At 39.5% G+C, this 14,327-nt stretch overlaps 1 protein-coding gene across 1 annotated transcript; it reads right to left on the bottom strand.

Annotated features, from left to right (window-relative positions):
• Nucleotides 1–705: 705 nt before the first annotated feature.
• Nucleotides 706–8,114, bottom strand: LOC133779301 (uncharacterized). The gene is made up of 5 exons (XM_062219277.1): nucleotides 8,003–8,114; nucleotides 2,510–2,763; nucleotides 2,176–2,371; nucleotides 1,894–2,088; nucleotides 706–719 (listed from the first exon to the last, which is right to left on the bottom strand). Exons 1-5 carry the CDS (start codon nucleotides 8,112–8,114, stop codon nucleotides 706–708), a joined length of 771 nt encoding a protein of 256 aa, XP_062075261.1.
• Between the last annotated feature and the right edge of the window lie 6,213 nt (nucleotides 8,115–14,327).

Here is a 14,327-nt window from a genome sequence, read left to right on the forward strand (position 1 = left end):
AAATAAACCAATGGATATACCTTATTCTTTTGTGTCTCAACTAGTTTCTTAGAAAGATCAACCATCCCTTTCAAAGCTGAAAACTTGACATGAGAACGCATATCATCAACATATGTTTGAAGTTGATATTCTAGTACCTTTATATCCATTGTAGAAAAATCGCATGGATAAAGTTGAGCAAGACGGGTTAACTTTCCCTTGTCAAAAGCAGAAAATGAATTAGCTGGAGATAAGCATGCTAAACAAAGTAGCAACTCAGTATTAGCCTCATTAAAACGACTATTTAGCTCTTGTAGCTGTAAATCTATCACTGTATTGAAAAAATCAACACGGAAATAGTAAAAATTTGTAAGCTTTGGAGCCGTGCGCCGTGATTTCCCTTGAGGAAAATACATGTGATTCATATCAAGAATATCAATACCTATTAAATCATCAATACATGTGATTCACTTCATACAAAAATTAGAAACTTCTTCTACTAAAGAATCCCATCCATTGTCTCTCATCATTTGTAACTGTTTCTTGCATATTTTGACTAAATCCATTGCATTCACAATATCTTGATCACCTTTTGGTAAGACTTGTGACAACTCATTTGTGATCCCAAGAATATTCTTCACCAAATGCAAGCTAAAGACAAAATCATATGTTTGCACCATTTGTAACATAATGAATGCTTCATATTTTTGCTCGCTATTCAATCTATCATTTGTAATTTCCTTAAGCACATCAATAATAGATGAAAACATGATAGTAAAGCTTACCAAAGTACCTGTTGACTGCGTTTTTAGCCAACGATGTGAGAACGTCAAATACGACAAACCTTCAAGAGAATTTAAACGACAACAGACGGTATAAACAAGAAAAGTAAATAACACACAGGATTTTTATAGTGGTTCAGCCCCGATTGTCGGTAATAGCCTAATCCACTTAGAGTTGTAATTTATAGATCTATACTCAAGATCAGATGGACTGAGCCAACTGAGTTTCTTCAGTACAGATTGTGAAAATACAAGAGTTCTCTCAAATATCAGCACTTTCTCTCTCTAGAATACACAGACCCAATTTTCTCTCTCTAGAAAGAAGAAGCGGCAGAAGCCCCTCTCTTATCCCATAAGCTCTCTATTTATAGGCCTGGGATCTTCAACTGATATCCCCTTTCAATAGGGATATTTTATTATTCATCTTATATTTATATTACAATAAATGTTTAAAATACAACTGATTCCTCAATTTGAGTGAGGAGTGAGAGATTCCTGGGTGCCTAGACCAATTCTTGCTAGAGTCGCTCTGGGGACTTTGATGTAGCCTCACGTGCATGTTGATTACTCCTTCAAGCTTTCCTTGGACCAAGGTGATACAAGCTTGGCTCTCCTCAGACCAAGGTGGTCCGAGGCATCCTTCTCTCTTGTTTCTCTCCTCGGACAAGTCCGAGCATACCCCCTCCATTCAAGGTCCCTTCGGACCTTGTGGCCTTCTCCTCGGACCAAGGTGGTCCGAGGCATCCTCCTTGGCATCTCTCCTTGGACAAGTCTGAGGCACTCTCCTTTAGCATCTCCCAACTATGTCCGATCGGACATTATGTAGGCTCTCCTTGTCAAAATCTAAGTCTTCATTCTTGACTTGCATGGGACTCCTCCTCCTTAGCTACTTACCTTGGACACTTTCGAGCCAACACTTAGGAAACCTTGGGAGGCTTACCTCGGACACACCCTTGAGGTCTCCTAGGACCACATACTCCTTGGGGTCTCCTAGGACCACATACTCCTTGGGGTCTCCTAGGACCACTTTCTCCTTGGGGTCTCCTAAGACCACTTTCTTGAGTCTCCTAGGATGCATTTTGTCATCTTTATTGCCACGTTATTGATCTCCAATTTTTGGGTATAACAGTACCAAAGTGTGATCCCCAACGTGTATCACATGGACGCTTAATTCCACTTTCTTGATTTTGGCCTCTTCCACTCAAAAGTTCTCCACCTTTTAAGGCTTCGATGACTTTGAGAGCTTGTTTTTCCCGGAGAATGTCACGACGCTTAGATGAGGCTCCAACAACATTCACCACATTAGACACTACGGTGAGAAAAGTACCTATTTTTTCATAAAAATATAAGTCGTTATATATAGAAATTGTTTATGAAACAAGTATTAGTAGAACATGAATAAAAAGGAAAATACCTATTAAATCATGTTTCTTTGCCACACCCAGGAGTGCTAATTGTAGTTGATGAGCAAAACAACATTCATTCTCCTTCATGATAATACTTTTCAAACCATTAAACTCTCCACTCATGTTACTAGCTCCATCATACCCTTGCCCTCGTAATTTAGATATGCTCAACCCGGGCTTTGAAAACAACTTATCAATTGCTATCTTTAATGAGATCGCAGGGTATTAGGAACATGTTCAATACTGATGAATCACTCAATCATACACCCTCTCTTGTCCACATTACGACCATTTGTTCCTTTATGGATACATCACGAGATTCATCAACTAAAATAGAAAAACAACATCTCCCATATCTCTAATAATAACATTAATTGTTTCCATAGCAAAAGCGTTTACAATGTCCTTTTGAATCTTTGGCAAAGTCAGTTTAAGATTCACAGGAGCATTTTTTAAAGCAACAGCTCTAACTTCCTCGTTATGATTAGCAAGAAACGTTAGAAGTTTGAGAAAGTTACCTTGATTATTAGACTCTTGGGACTCATCATGACCACGAAATGCAATACCTTGTCGTACAAGAAAGCGAATACAATCAACTGAAGCAATTAATCGAACATAGTAACTTATTCAATCTTTGATGTTCTTCTTTAAAAAAAAATGTGTTCAATTTGTTGTTTTCTATCTGTTAACCGAGATTTTCGGCAACTATCTTAAAGAAGGATATTTACTGATAATAATAATGAGAATGGAAGATCGACACAAGATTTTTACGTGGTTGGGGCGTTAACTAGCCTTAGTCCACGAGTCTGTATATAAGTCTGTATTAGAGCTAGGATAAGCTTTTACAATGGAGTTGTTTAACTGTATTTGAGCAGAGTTTCTGCCTTCTCCCCCCTTCTACGTTGCATTACAACTTATATTTATAGGACGAGGGGGATACCAGGTTTGGGCCGGGCCTGACCCGGACCCATCTGGGGAATGTGCACAAGGGGCCTTCCTAGTGGAGGCCCGAGGTAAAAAGATATACAGAACACCAAACCCAAACCAGCTCAGGCCCAATTAGTTGCCCTGAGATGCAAGCATTCTCCCGACAAAACGACACTTTGGCTCTGACCACTTCGAATCACGAGGCCGATTCAGGGGACAAGACCGGTCAGAGTACTTGGCTGCGCAGTCCTGACATGCCAGCAGATAATCCCAAGGTGACCCTTTCTGCAGGTGAAAAGTGGGGGGACAAGACCCACGCGAAATGAGGCGGCTTCAGTGTCCTGGACGCCTGACCCATAGCCTAGGGATGAAGCGGTCCAGGTTCGTTTACCTTTGGCCCGCTGCGTTTACTTCGGGCCCGGACCATTCTGGGCCCGGGACCGAGACGCGATGGCCGCGATGGTCCGGGGCACTCCGGACAGTGCCGGGACCGTTCAAGCTGAACATGAACCCGGAGGAACGTCCCGGACCATTCTACACAGGCCCAGTCCGTAGTCCTCAGACCAGGCCCAAATACCGAACCGGTCCCTCTGACCGTGGGCCAGGGCGAGGGCCCAAAACCCTGACAGGAAATGGGGATAACACTATCCATTAAAGCTTCACATTTTTTGTAACACTTGTAATGAATACTATTGTGATTTCCGACATGGGCTTCAAGTAGGCTCATTTTCTTCCAATTTGAAAAACCCTCACTAACAACTGTGTTGCCACCAGCTTGTTTTCTAAAGCTTGATTTAAAAAGATAGCAACACAGACAAAATGTAGAATTCTTACTTATGCTATATTCCAACCAAGTAGAAAATTGATCAAACCATGCAATGTTGAATCGACGTTCCTTTGCTCCATAGAATTTCTTAGGAAATTCATGACTTCTTGGTTGACAAGGCCCTTGTTGTAGATAATGTCAATGAATTTCATCTTGAATATTTGGGTGGTAATTGGAAATTGGTGGTCGCAACCCAGGATCGGTAGGAAGATTAGTCATATCAATTGAACTTGAAGAACAATTTTTTTTAATTATCAAAATCTACTTCAGGAAAATGTTATATAATTGAAACTTTTTGTCTTTTTGAATTGTCTACCTCCACCTCAGGAAAATGTGACATATTTGAAGCTCTTTTATAAAAAAATTCCATATCTGTGTCAAATATAACTATAAAATATCAAGTTTATATAATTTGTATCCATGTGTATGCTATATATGCAAGTACACACATTTATATTAATTAAAAATATCAAATAAATATAGCACAAATTTTTATATATAATTTGTATTCTTATGCATACATGTAATTACACATTTATATCAATACAATTATCAAGTAAATATAGAACAATTTTTTTTACATAATTTGTATTTATAAATTACACATTTATATTGATGAAAATAACAAATAATTATAGGACAATTTTTTTTATGAACAATCACACATACATTTCTTACATAATTTGTATTCATAAATACACATTTATATTGATAAAAATATCAAATAAATATAGAGATACAATTTTATTTTTATATAATTACACATACATACCTGAAGAGATATCTCTTCTTCAAGTGATGAGTGAATCCCAATAATTCTTCTACTACAATTTTTTTAGATCATTATAATAATTTAAAATTAACTAAAAAAAATAAAAACTACACTTGTTAAAAACTACAAAAGTTTTAAAGAAGTATTTTTGATAAGCTAAAACCGAATTTGGTGATTACATAGTTGAAAATTAGATAAACTTTAACTCCAAAAACAATGTGGGACTTTGTAATTCTTTTTATTTTAGTGCTAAAAATATGTTTACATGTAATTAAATATTAGTTTTGATTATTTATTTTATAGAATGCAATTGGTGGGATGGCAAATTTGACTCTCACACTCTCTTGGAGGTCCTAGGTTCGAATCACATGGGTCACGTTTCTTTGTTTACTATTTTTAACAATGAAAATTCACATACTAGTCATTAGCTGGGTCCGCCCATGGTGGTGGTGCTAGTCATTAGCTGGGTCCGCCCATGGTGGTGGTGAATGATCTCTCTTGGATTGTTCACTTGAAGAGTACTCATCACATGTCTCGTTGCAGTCAAGCAATTTCTTAGAATAAAAAATTATTGTTGGCTGACATATTAATATTGTTGATATGTTGATAAGACTAGTGTTTGATCTAAAAAATAGATGAGTAATTTTATTTCATATTGCAAAATCTAAAATATTCATATTTTATAGAAATATCTTTTTATTTAAAAGATCATTTTTACTTTCCCTTTCTTGTGATTTTCAAAATATCACTTTCCCTTTCTTGTGATTTTCGGATTATTTAGATTCCTTTTTTAGCTTGATTTTATCATAATATAATTATAAAGGAAAGATGTATCTTGTTTATTTAAAGCAAATATTCAATACTTACTCAATTTGTTTATGAAATATTTGACTTTAAATTTTCGTGCATCTCAAGATATTAAAATTTTGGAAACTGAACTTTTGATATAATTAATCATTATTTTCATCTTGAGAATTTTGATCTGACACAGTTATTAGCTGTCCCCACCAAGATCGTATCTATCGGATCAACATCTTCTAAAAAAGACAATTCTTCATCAATCAAGAATATCTTCAAATATTCTTGCCTTTATTAGGAGATTCTTTCTCAGCCTTTATGAGCACGAAATTGACTCTATAAATAGGTCTCTAAGGTTTTGAGAAAAAGTAATCTCTTAGATGAATAATTTGTGGGTGTTTTGTAATATTTGTGAGAGTTCTTTATTTGTATTCAAGATCATAGTATTCACGTGATCTTTTGAAAAAAATGAGTGTTTAGTTTTTGTGGTGAGTTTATACCACGTTCATAAGTGAATACACATTGTAATTTGAACACAACTTTTATAGTCTTCGGGAGAGGATTTTTACAAGCCTTGCGTCGGGAGGATGCAAGCACTCGCTGGCCATTGAAGGAAGTTCAAGTGGTTGAGCATTTCAATCAGACCAGATAAGTAAAGAAAAGTACAATAAAGTTGCGACAAATCTCAAGAGGGAGTTTTGTTTGTTTAAGTTAATATTTTGTACCTTGTGATTCTTTATTAATTGGTTTATTCTCTGGGTGTGGCCCCAAGGAGTAGGTTATCCGAAAGGGTTTCTGAACCTTGTAAAAATATGTTGTGTTTTTTATTGTTTTTGCACTGTTTTTTTACTGTGTTAAGTTTCTGTCGTGACAAGTTCAGATTCTGTCCCGACAGAACTGAAATCTATTTAAACATTTAATTACCATTCCGCACTTTAATTAATTCACATGGTTTAATTAATTTGGTAATCACTAAAAACAAAATTTCAATTGGTATCAGAGCGGGTCACTTATTTTTTAGTGTGATCTTGGTTTATTTCGTTTGTTGTTCTTGTTCTTGCAATGTCTTTTTCACAGAAGGAGGCTCCATAACTCGCCCCTTTTTACTCAATGATTCGAACCATCCATATTGGAAAGTTAGAATGAGAGCCTTCATCAAATATCAAGATGAAAAGGGTTGGAGAGCTGTTTTGAGTGGTTGGAGTCCTCCAGCAGAAAGCAATGATGTAACTAAGGTAAAATTTGAACTTGATTGGACTGATGCTAAAGATAAATTGTCCAGTTACAATAATAAAGTATTACATGCTATTTTTAATGGTGTTGGTGAATGTTACATTAAATTTATTTCTTCATGTGTTTCGGCCAAAGATGCTTGGCAAATCCTTCAAACCTAATTTGAAGGAACTACTGATGTCAAGCGTTCTAGGCTTGTTATGCTCACAACAAAATTTGAAAGTTTGAAAATGAATGAAAATGAAACCCTCACTGAATTTTATGAGAAATTGTCAGATATTGCTAACGAATATTTTTCTCTTGGTGAGAAACTTGAAGAGAATGTTTTGGTTCGAAAAATTATTAGAATTCTCCCTGACAGGTTTCAGACTAAGCTAACTGAAATTGAAGAAGCAAAAGATCTGGACAAAATAAAAGTAGAAGAATTAATGGGTTCACTCCGAACTTTTGAACTAAATCAACAAATTAGACAAAAAAGTAAATAGAAGAGATCAAGGAGAAATCTATTGCCTTGAAATCTTCTAGGGAAAAGAAGGAAAGTTCGGATGATGAGATGGCTTTGTTAACAAAATTTTTTCAAAAGTACATAAAGAAATTGAGAAACCAAAAGGCCATATCCAAAAACCCAGAAGGTAATTTTTCTAAACCCTTTGAGACTAATAAAAATGGTATTTAGTGCAAGAAATGTGAAGGATTTGGACACATTCAATCTGAGGGTGCAAATACCTTAAAGAAAAAGAAATTCATGGCAGCCACTTGGAGTGATCAAGACTCTGAACAGAGTGATGAGGAAGACAATAGTGTTGCCTTAACCTCTGTTCACAAAGGTATGGTTTTTTATTTCGTTGATTACAAGGATTTATTATGCCTTAATAATTCTGTTCAGAATAATGATAATTCTGACATTGACTCTGATGATTCTGACTTAGATGAGGAGTCATTGAAAGAGTCTTATAAAATAATCTATGATCAATGGCTGAAAGTTTGCTCTGAGAATCGATTAATAGCTAGTAATAATAAAAAATTTGTTGAAAAAATTGAAGAACTTGAGATGATTATTGCTTCCAAAAATGATGAAATTAATTCTTTGAGTAAAGAAATTGATTTTATGCAAAAATGTGTCAAAATTCTTAATCCAAGATCTGGAATTTTGAATGATATTCTCTCTGTAGGAAAAAAGACTGGTGATTACAGTAGATTAGGATCTAATGGATCTGAATCCTCAAGAAAAACGGTTTTTGTAAAATTCATGAATTATTCGACTGTTGTGACAACTAACCGTTTTGCAGGAACAAGTAACTCTTTAGAGACCACGCAGTTGTCATCTGTTCCAACAGATCTACAACTAAAGAAAATTTCTCCGAAGAGAAATATTGGACAATTTGTACCATTTTGTCATTTTTGTGGGATGAAAGGACACATAAGACCTGAGTATTTTTCACTGTTGAATTTGTTTAAAAATAATTATGTTAAACACTTTGGTAGCATGAATAAATTCTTAACCAAAAGAAATTCAAAATAAAAACAATATGGGTCAAGAAAAATAACTCTGTTTGCTTGGCTACCTTTACCTGTCATAAAATACATGCATCTAGTTCATGGTACTTTGATAGTGGTTGTTCAAGACATATGACATGTAATGCCAACATACTCACCAACTTCAAATCCTTGAAGTGTGGAGTAGTTACATTCGGGGATGGAATGACAGGAAATATTTTAGGTAAATATACTCTAAACATTGAAGGGTTACCAAAACCGAAAAATGTGCTTCTTGTTGATGGGCTGAAAGCCAACTTAATTAGCATAAGCCAAATTTGTGACCAAGGTTTTCTTGTTAATTTTTCACATGATGAGTGTAATGTTGTAAATCAAAGTGGTGAGGTTCTTGTTCTTTGGATAATTGTTACACACTCACACAAAAGTTCACATGTCATGTGTCATCATCAAGTTTTAATAATACTGATTTGTGGCATGAAAAACTTGGACATATAAATTTCAAAAACTTGAAAAAGATTGCTAATGCAGGTCTCATCCGTGGTATACCCAAGCTGGGTAAAGAGTCACTTGGTAAGTGTGAATCATGTCAATTGGGAAAACAGTTGAAAATTTCCCATAAAGCACTATCTGATATTAATACTTAAAATTTGTTATCTTGTTTCTCTTGAACATTGTGGATGCCAAAAAATTGACCAAGGAAAAAACCTCTGGTCCCTGGTTATGCTACGTGGTTAAAGGTTGGGTATTCATGCTATTGAGCTCGGACCTATGGGTCTTGTGAATATGGAATAATTTTTCTTAAAGCTTTCCTTGATGGAAGTATGGAAATTAGAGGTGAGCATTTCCCTAGGCCAATGGCCTCGCGCCATCAAGGTGTTTCAAGCCTCGGATGGGTCTCATGCCTAGAAGGGTGTCTCGCACTATGCCACACCCAGCCTCGCGTAGCGCGGCCATCCGTGCCTCGGCCAGGCGTCACCTAGCCTTGCGTAGCGAGGCGCACTATGCCACACCCAGCCTCGCATAGCGAGGCCCTCCGTGCCTCGGCCAGGCGTCACCTAGCCTTGCGTAGCGAGGCCCTCCATGCCTTGGCCAGCCTCGTCCAGCCTCGCGCAGCGAGGCGCTCCAAGCCTCACCCTGCCGCGCCCAGTCTCGCACAGCGAGGCGCACCAAGCCTCGCCCAACCTTGCGTGGCGAGGTTCTCCAGGTCATGCGCAGTGAGACACTCCATGCCTCGCCAAACCTCGCCCACTTACCACGCACCTGGCGCTTTGCGGGACGCCATGCCCTCGCGCACCCAAGTGCCTCGCAAGACATCACGCCCCCGTGCACCAAAGGGTCTCGCAAGATGTCATGCCCCTGCGCACCTAGGTGCCTTGCACCAACAGCCTCACACACCTGGGCATCAAGGCCTCGCGCACTCATGGTCATGCGGCCCCCTAAAGCATCTCACCCCCCTTAGGGGCCTCGCGAGACATGGCCTCCACTAAACATCCCTCGGCCACGCACCAAGGGCCTCGTGTACCCATACGCAAGGGCCTCGTGCACTCATGGTCACGCGGCCCCCTAAAGCGTCTCACCCCCCCTAGGGGCCTCACGAGACATGGCCTCCACTAAACACCCCTCGGCCACGCACCAAGGGCCTCGTGCACTCATGGTCACGCGTCCCCCTAAAGCGTATCGCGCCCCTAGGGGCCTTGCGAGACATGGCCTCCACTAAACACCCCTCGGCCACGCACCAAGGGCCTCATGCACCTGGGCATCAAGGCCCCGCGCACCCATGTGCAAGGGCCTCACACACCCATGTGCAAGGGCCTCACACCACCATGGTCCCGCGGTCCCCCAAGGTGCCACACACCAACATATTCATCAGATACAAAGTACCCGTACGTGTACGGGTGCAGGATGTATGGCCATGATGAGGACAGAAGCGTGACCCTGGCATCTATATCATGCACGTGGTGAAGGTACAGATTGGTACAGAGAGTGGAAGCACTATGTGCACACCTCTGACCACATACCAGGCCGACACCATGACTTTCTGCTCCACCACGACCTGTGCCACTACCCAGACAATGTACCTATGTACAGTCTTGTCCCCTGGGACCACAATGTATGAGGAGCCATTAGAGCTCCAGTATAAATAGATCATTGCCCCTCCAGAAAAGGGGTGGGAAAAACTCATTGTATACTCAGGCTATTGAGCAACATACACAGGCTTACTCCATTGTTGATATGTGTTTTACCTTTCCTTAAGCTGATTCTAAGTTTTTATCTAAATCTAAATATCTTCATACTTATCTTTGAGTTTTCTGTTCTGATTTCGTTGACGAGATTTCACCGTCAACAAACATGACTTGGCATTTACATGGACACATATGGTATGCCAATTTACTTTTTATTTTCGGCAATTTTTTTTTCTTAAATAAAAATAAAATAAAATCTGTTTTTGACCATGTACTTAAAAAAAAAATCAAGTTTGAAAAACTAATTGATGCAATTTATTTGTTTTATCTCATTATATTCAAAATCATGCAAAAAGTTTCCAATTTTGAGGTGTGAAAGAATTTTTTATTTTAAAAGGAGATATTTTGGTATTTATCACATTAAATTCGGTTACCCATTTTTGGTTACCCATTTTCGAACTTGCCTCATTTGTGCACCGAATACTCTATATATTTGGCTTCCCATTGGCTGTTTCATTCTAAATGATTTCTTGTTTTTCTCTCTCACTTATAACCAAAGTGTTTAGGGTTTTGTTCTTTGTGTGTTCATTTGTTTCTCTCTTAGCAACCATGAAGACCCAAGGTCGTGGTTCTACCTCCAAATCTGTGAAGTCTCAGAAGGAGATAGTTCCTGAGACAGTTCCTCTTGAAGATTTGGAGGAGGAGACTGAATCTGAAGAAGACCCATCAGAAACCACTCCTGTTGCCTCTGACCCAAAGGGCACAACTCCATTGGTATTTCCCGAATTGACTACCAAACTCAGTAAACAAAAGGGTGGCCCAGTCCGTACTTCAGATTCTTTCAAAGCTCATTCTCTTACTTTCCGTTTTAATAGTAATGAGAAAAATATGTAATTTTATGAGCATCGTCACTTTATTAGTGAACGAAATTTCCTTTTTTCTCCTCATCGTGTTTTTGGGGTCTTATTTACTTTAGAGGAAATGGGTTGGTTACAATCTTTGTCTGAATTTGATGGGTTTGTGCCTCGGATAGTTAAGGAATTTTATGCCAATTTGAATGATGAGTTGTGTTGATGCGGTTTTTTGCCAACACTGAATTATGAAAATAGATGAGATGGATTAGTGCTTAATGATAAACCATAATAAGAAAATGATGCTTAACAACACTAGAAAAAAAATATTAAGAACACTCGTCTTTTTACGTGGTTCAAGGGTTAAAATCTACCTAGTCCACGAGTCTGTATTATTACTATTTTTCTCTCTAAATTTTGACAGAGTTTTTGTATTACAAATAACCACACACCCTCTCCCTATCCAAGGTCTTAGTATTTATAGAGAAAATTCATGGATCGGATAGGCACTGCGGTCATCACGTGAATCAAATCCCTAGTAAGACCTGTCTCACACTAATTATAATTATTACAATTTATCCTAAGGTATGGTCTAATCATTAGGTAAAACTGATCATGGGTCTTCAGGGATAATTCAGACATGCGATGTCTAATCATGCATGATTATATTACGTGTTCAGGATTTCAGGGATTGGCGGACATGTTATGTCTGACCATGCACGTCTATATAACGTATCCAGGTTTATAAAGATCCAACGATGCGGTAGATCTCTAGTGTACCCTGAGCTGAGTGCAGCGCCAGCTCGTATCTTGGATGCTATGCTTTATAAACATTTTCAGTTCATGCCTATTGCTTTGTATTCAACAGCTCGTGCTATATACCTGGGGAGTTGTGCTGCCTTTACAGAGGGAATATGGACTTGTGGATCATCTATTACAATTCTTGGCTTGCCAGCTGTATCCGAGCTGGATAAAAGACTCATGCTGAATTTTAGGACGTATATTTGCCCCCCAATTCCCTGCTCGTGTTCTATGATGCCATCTTCTGACTTACACGGCGGAGACTTTTAAACTTCCATCGTGATTACCCAGGCTTGCCCATTACTCGAGTACTGGACACGTGGAACGCTACGATTGGCATCTGTTCGGGTTTTGAGGGTTGCATTAAAGGCCTGGCCAACTTTTTGCCGCCGTTTCGTCTTTCGAAACACTATCCTTGGGTCTTGAGCTGGCTTGATCGGACGGCCCACATTGTTTTATGCCTTTTACGTATAAAAAGGGACATGTCAATCCTACAGCTTACCACCTTTCATTCAAAAAATTTCTTCTTCATCTTCTACCTTCTGTGTTCTCACACCTTCTTCTTTTTCAGAGAAAAGAACTTTCAAAAACCCCCTGAACCCAAAATCTTCTGAAGATCCGGCCGTTCAGCTGTCCCAGAGTGAGTTTTCCAAATCCGTACGAAGCACACCTCTTGCATCAACGATCTTACTGTAAGTCATAACATGCCTAATGGGTTCTTTCTTTATAAATTTCTATATTTTACTTGCCATTTTTCTTTATGCTTCACCGTAGACGATATTAGGGCGCCTTCTTGGTTTTTGGCACATAGATTTCAACTTTAGGGTTATACAAAAGACTTTGAACTTCTCCTAATGTTGCGGAACTTATGACATAGGATATTTTCTGGGTAGAATTGGGTAACTTTTAGAAAATACCCATTTGGTGCATAGAAGTTGAAAGGTTAGGGTTCAAAAATTGGGTTGCTTGGGAACACGCTTTCTTTGGTGGCTTTTCTTTAAACTGCCCTCCCTCGGTCAGTAATGGCCGGATTTTTTGACACACGGATCCCTAAATACCAGGGGTTTGCTGGGAAACCTAGGCGCCTAGCATAGGTAGCGCGTGCAATTCCTTGCCTTTATCTTTATAAAATGTTAGGTCGCCTATTAAGTGACTCGTCGTACTTGTTCGCTAGGCAACCTAATGGCACCCAAGAAAGGCGTATCCAAGAAGAGTACATGTGGCTCCTCGTCTCAACAAGACAACAAGGGAAAACAGGTCGCCTCCGAATCCCCTATCCCTCAGTTTGGCCCCGTGGTGGAGGAGGAGGTAGTGGTCGGACCTGATGCATTCTTTGAGGCAGAGAGAATTGTCTCCAAGATCACAACCCAAGGGAGGGTCAACAAGATAATGTTGTCCCATAATATTGAGGTTGGGTATGGCGTCCTCATTGCTCGACCTCCATATGAGGGGGAACGGAGCTGCGCGCCACTCCAGGACGACTTTGTAGCCTGGAGCGATGAGCACTTAAATGCAGGGGCCTTCCTTCCCCTTGACCAATACTTCGTCGACTTCCTCAATTATGTGAAGTTGGCACCGTTTCAGCTCCCCCTAAACTCGTTTCGACTGCTGGCGGGGTTAAATTTTCTTTTCTTGAAGCACGAGTGGGAGGTCCCCACTTCGGCAAATATTCTTTACTTTTTCTGCCTCAAAGCCAGCCCGGAACAATGAGGGCGAGGTGATGGGTTTTATTACTTGACCAGATTCCCAAACTCGCCCTCAATCATCGATCTCCCCAGCCATCCCAACGATTATAAAGATCAACTCTTTATGTCGAATGGGTTCCGCAACTACGAACATCGCTACTTCAATCATCCTCGTAAGTTTCCTTTCCTTTCTTAGCTTGTGAGATTATTCTCTTTATATCTTGAGTTATTTCTCGTGTGCATACTAACTGAGTAGTATTTTCGTGCAGCCATATTTGCGAGGATGGACAAATATGTGACCCTTGGGGGTTCAATATGATACTCTATCGAGGCTTGCGCCTAGCGAGAAGGATTACCGCCAACTCGTGTCCGACGACACGATGTTGGCATGTAAGTTAATTACTGAAGGCTAGACTCTGGCCTTGAGAAGAACACGGGCTAACTTCCCGATAGTCTGAGAGCTCCCGCCTATCCTCGAAGGGGGTGCTGAGGCCGATGAAGACGGGGAGCAAGAAGAAGATGAGGTACCTCTCGTGCGGAAGAGGCAAGCTCCCGAGGTTGCTCAGGACCCTGATGTAGAGTGAACT

This window comes from Humulus lupulus, chromosome 5 (genome assembly GCF_963169125.1).
Source record: "Humulus lupulus chromosome 5, drHumLupu1.1, whole genome shotgun sequence".
NCBI classification, from domain to species: domain Eukaryota; kingdom Viridiplantae; phylum Streptophyta; class Magnoliopsida; order Rosales; family Cannabaceae; genus Humulus; species Humulus lupulus.

Coding starts and splice junctions, on each gene's coding strand:
- LOC133779301 (XM_062219277.1), bottom strand. CDS start 8,114: ATGGTACAAATTGTCCAATATTTCTCTTCGGAGAAATTTTCTTTAGTT. Junction 2,764..8,002: donor TTACTTGTTCCTGCAAAACG/GTTAGTTGTCAC, acceptor TAATTGCTTCAG/TTGATTGTATTCGCTTTCTT. Junction 2,372..2,509: donor TTAGAGATATGGGAGATGTT/GTTTTTCTATTT, acceptor ATCTCATTAAAG/ATAGCAATTGATAAGTTGTT.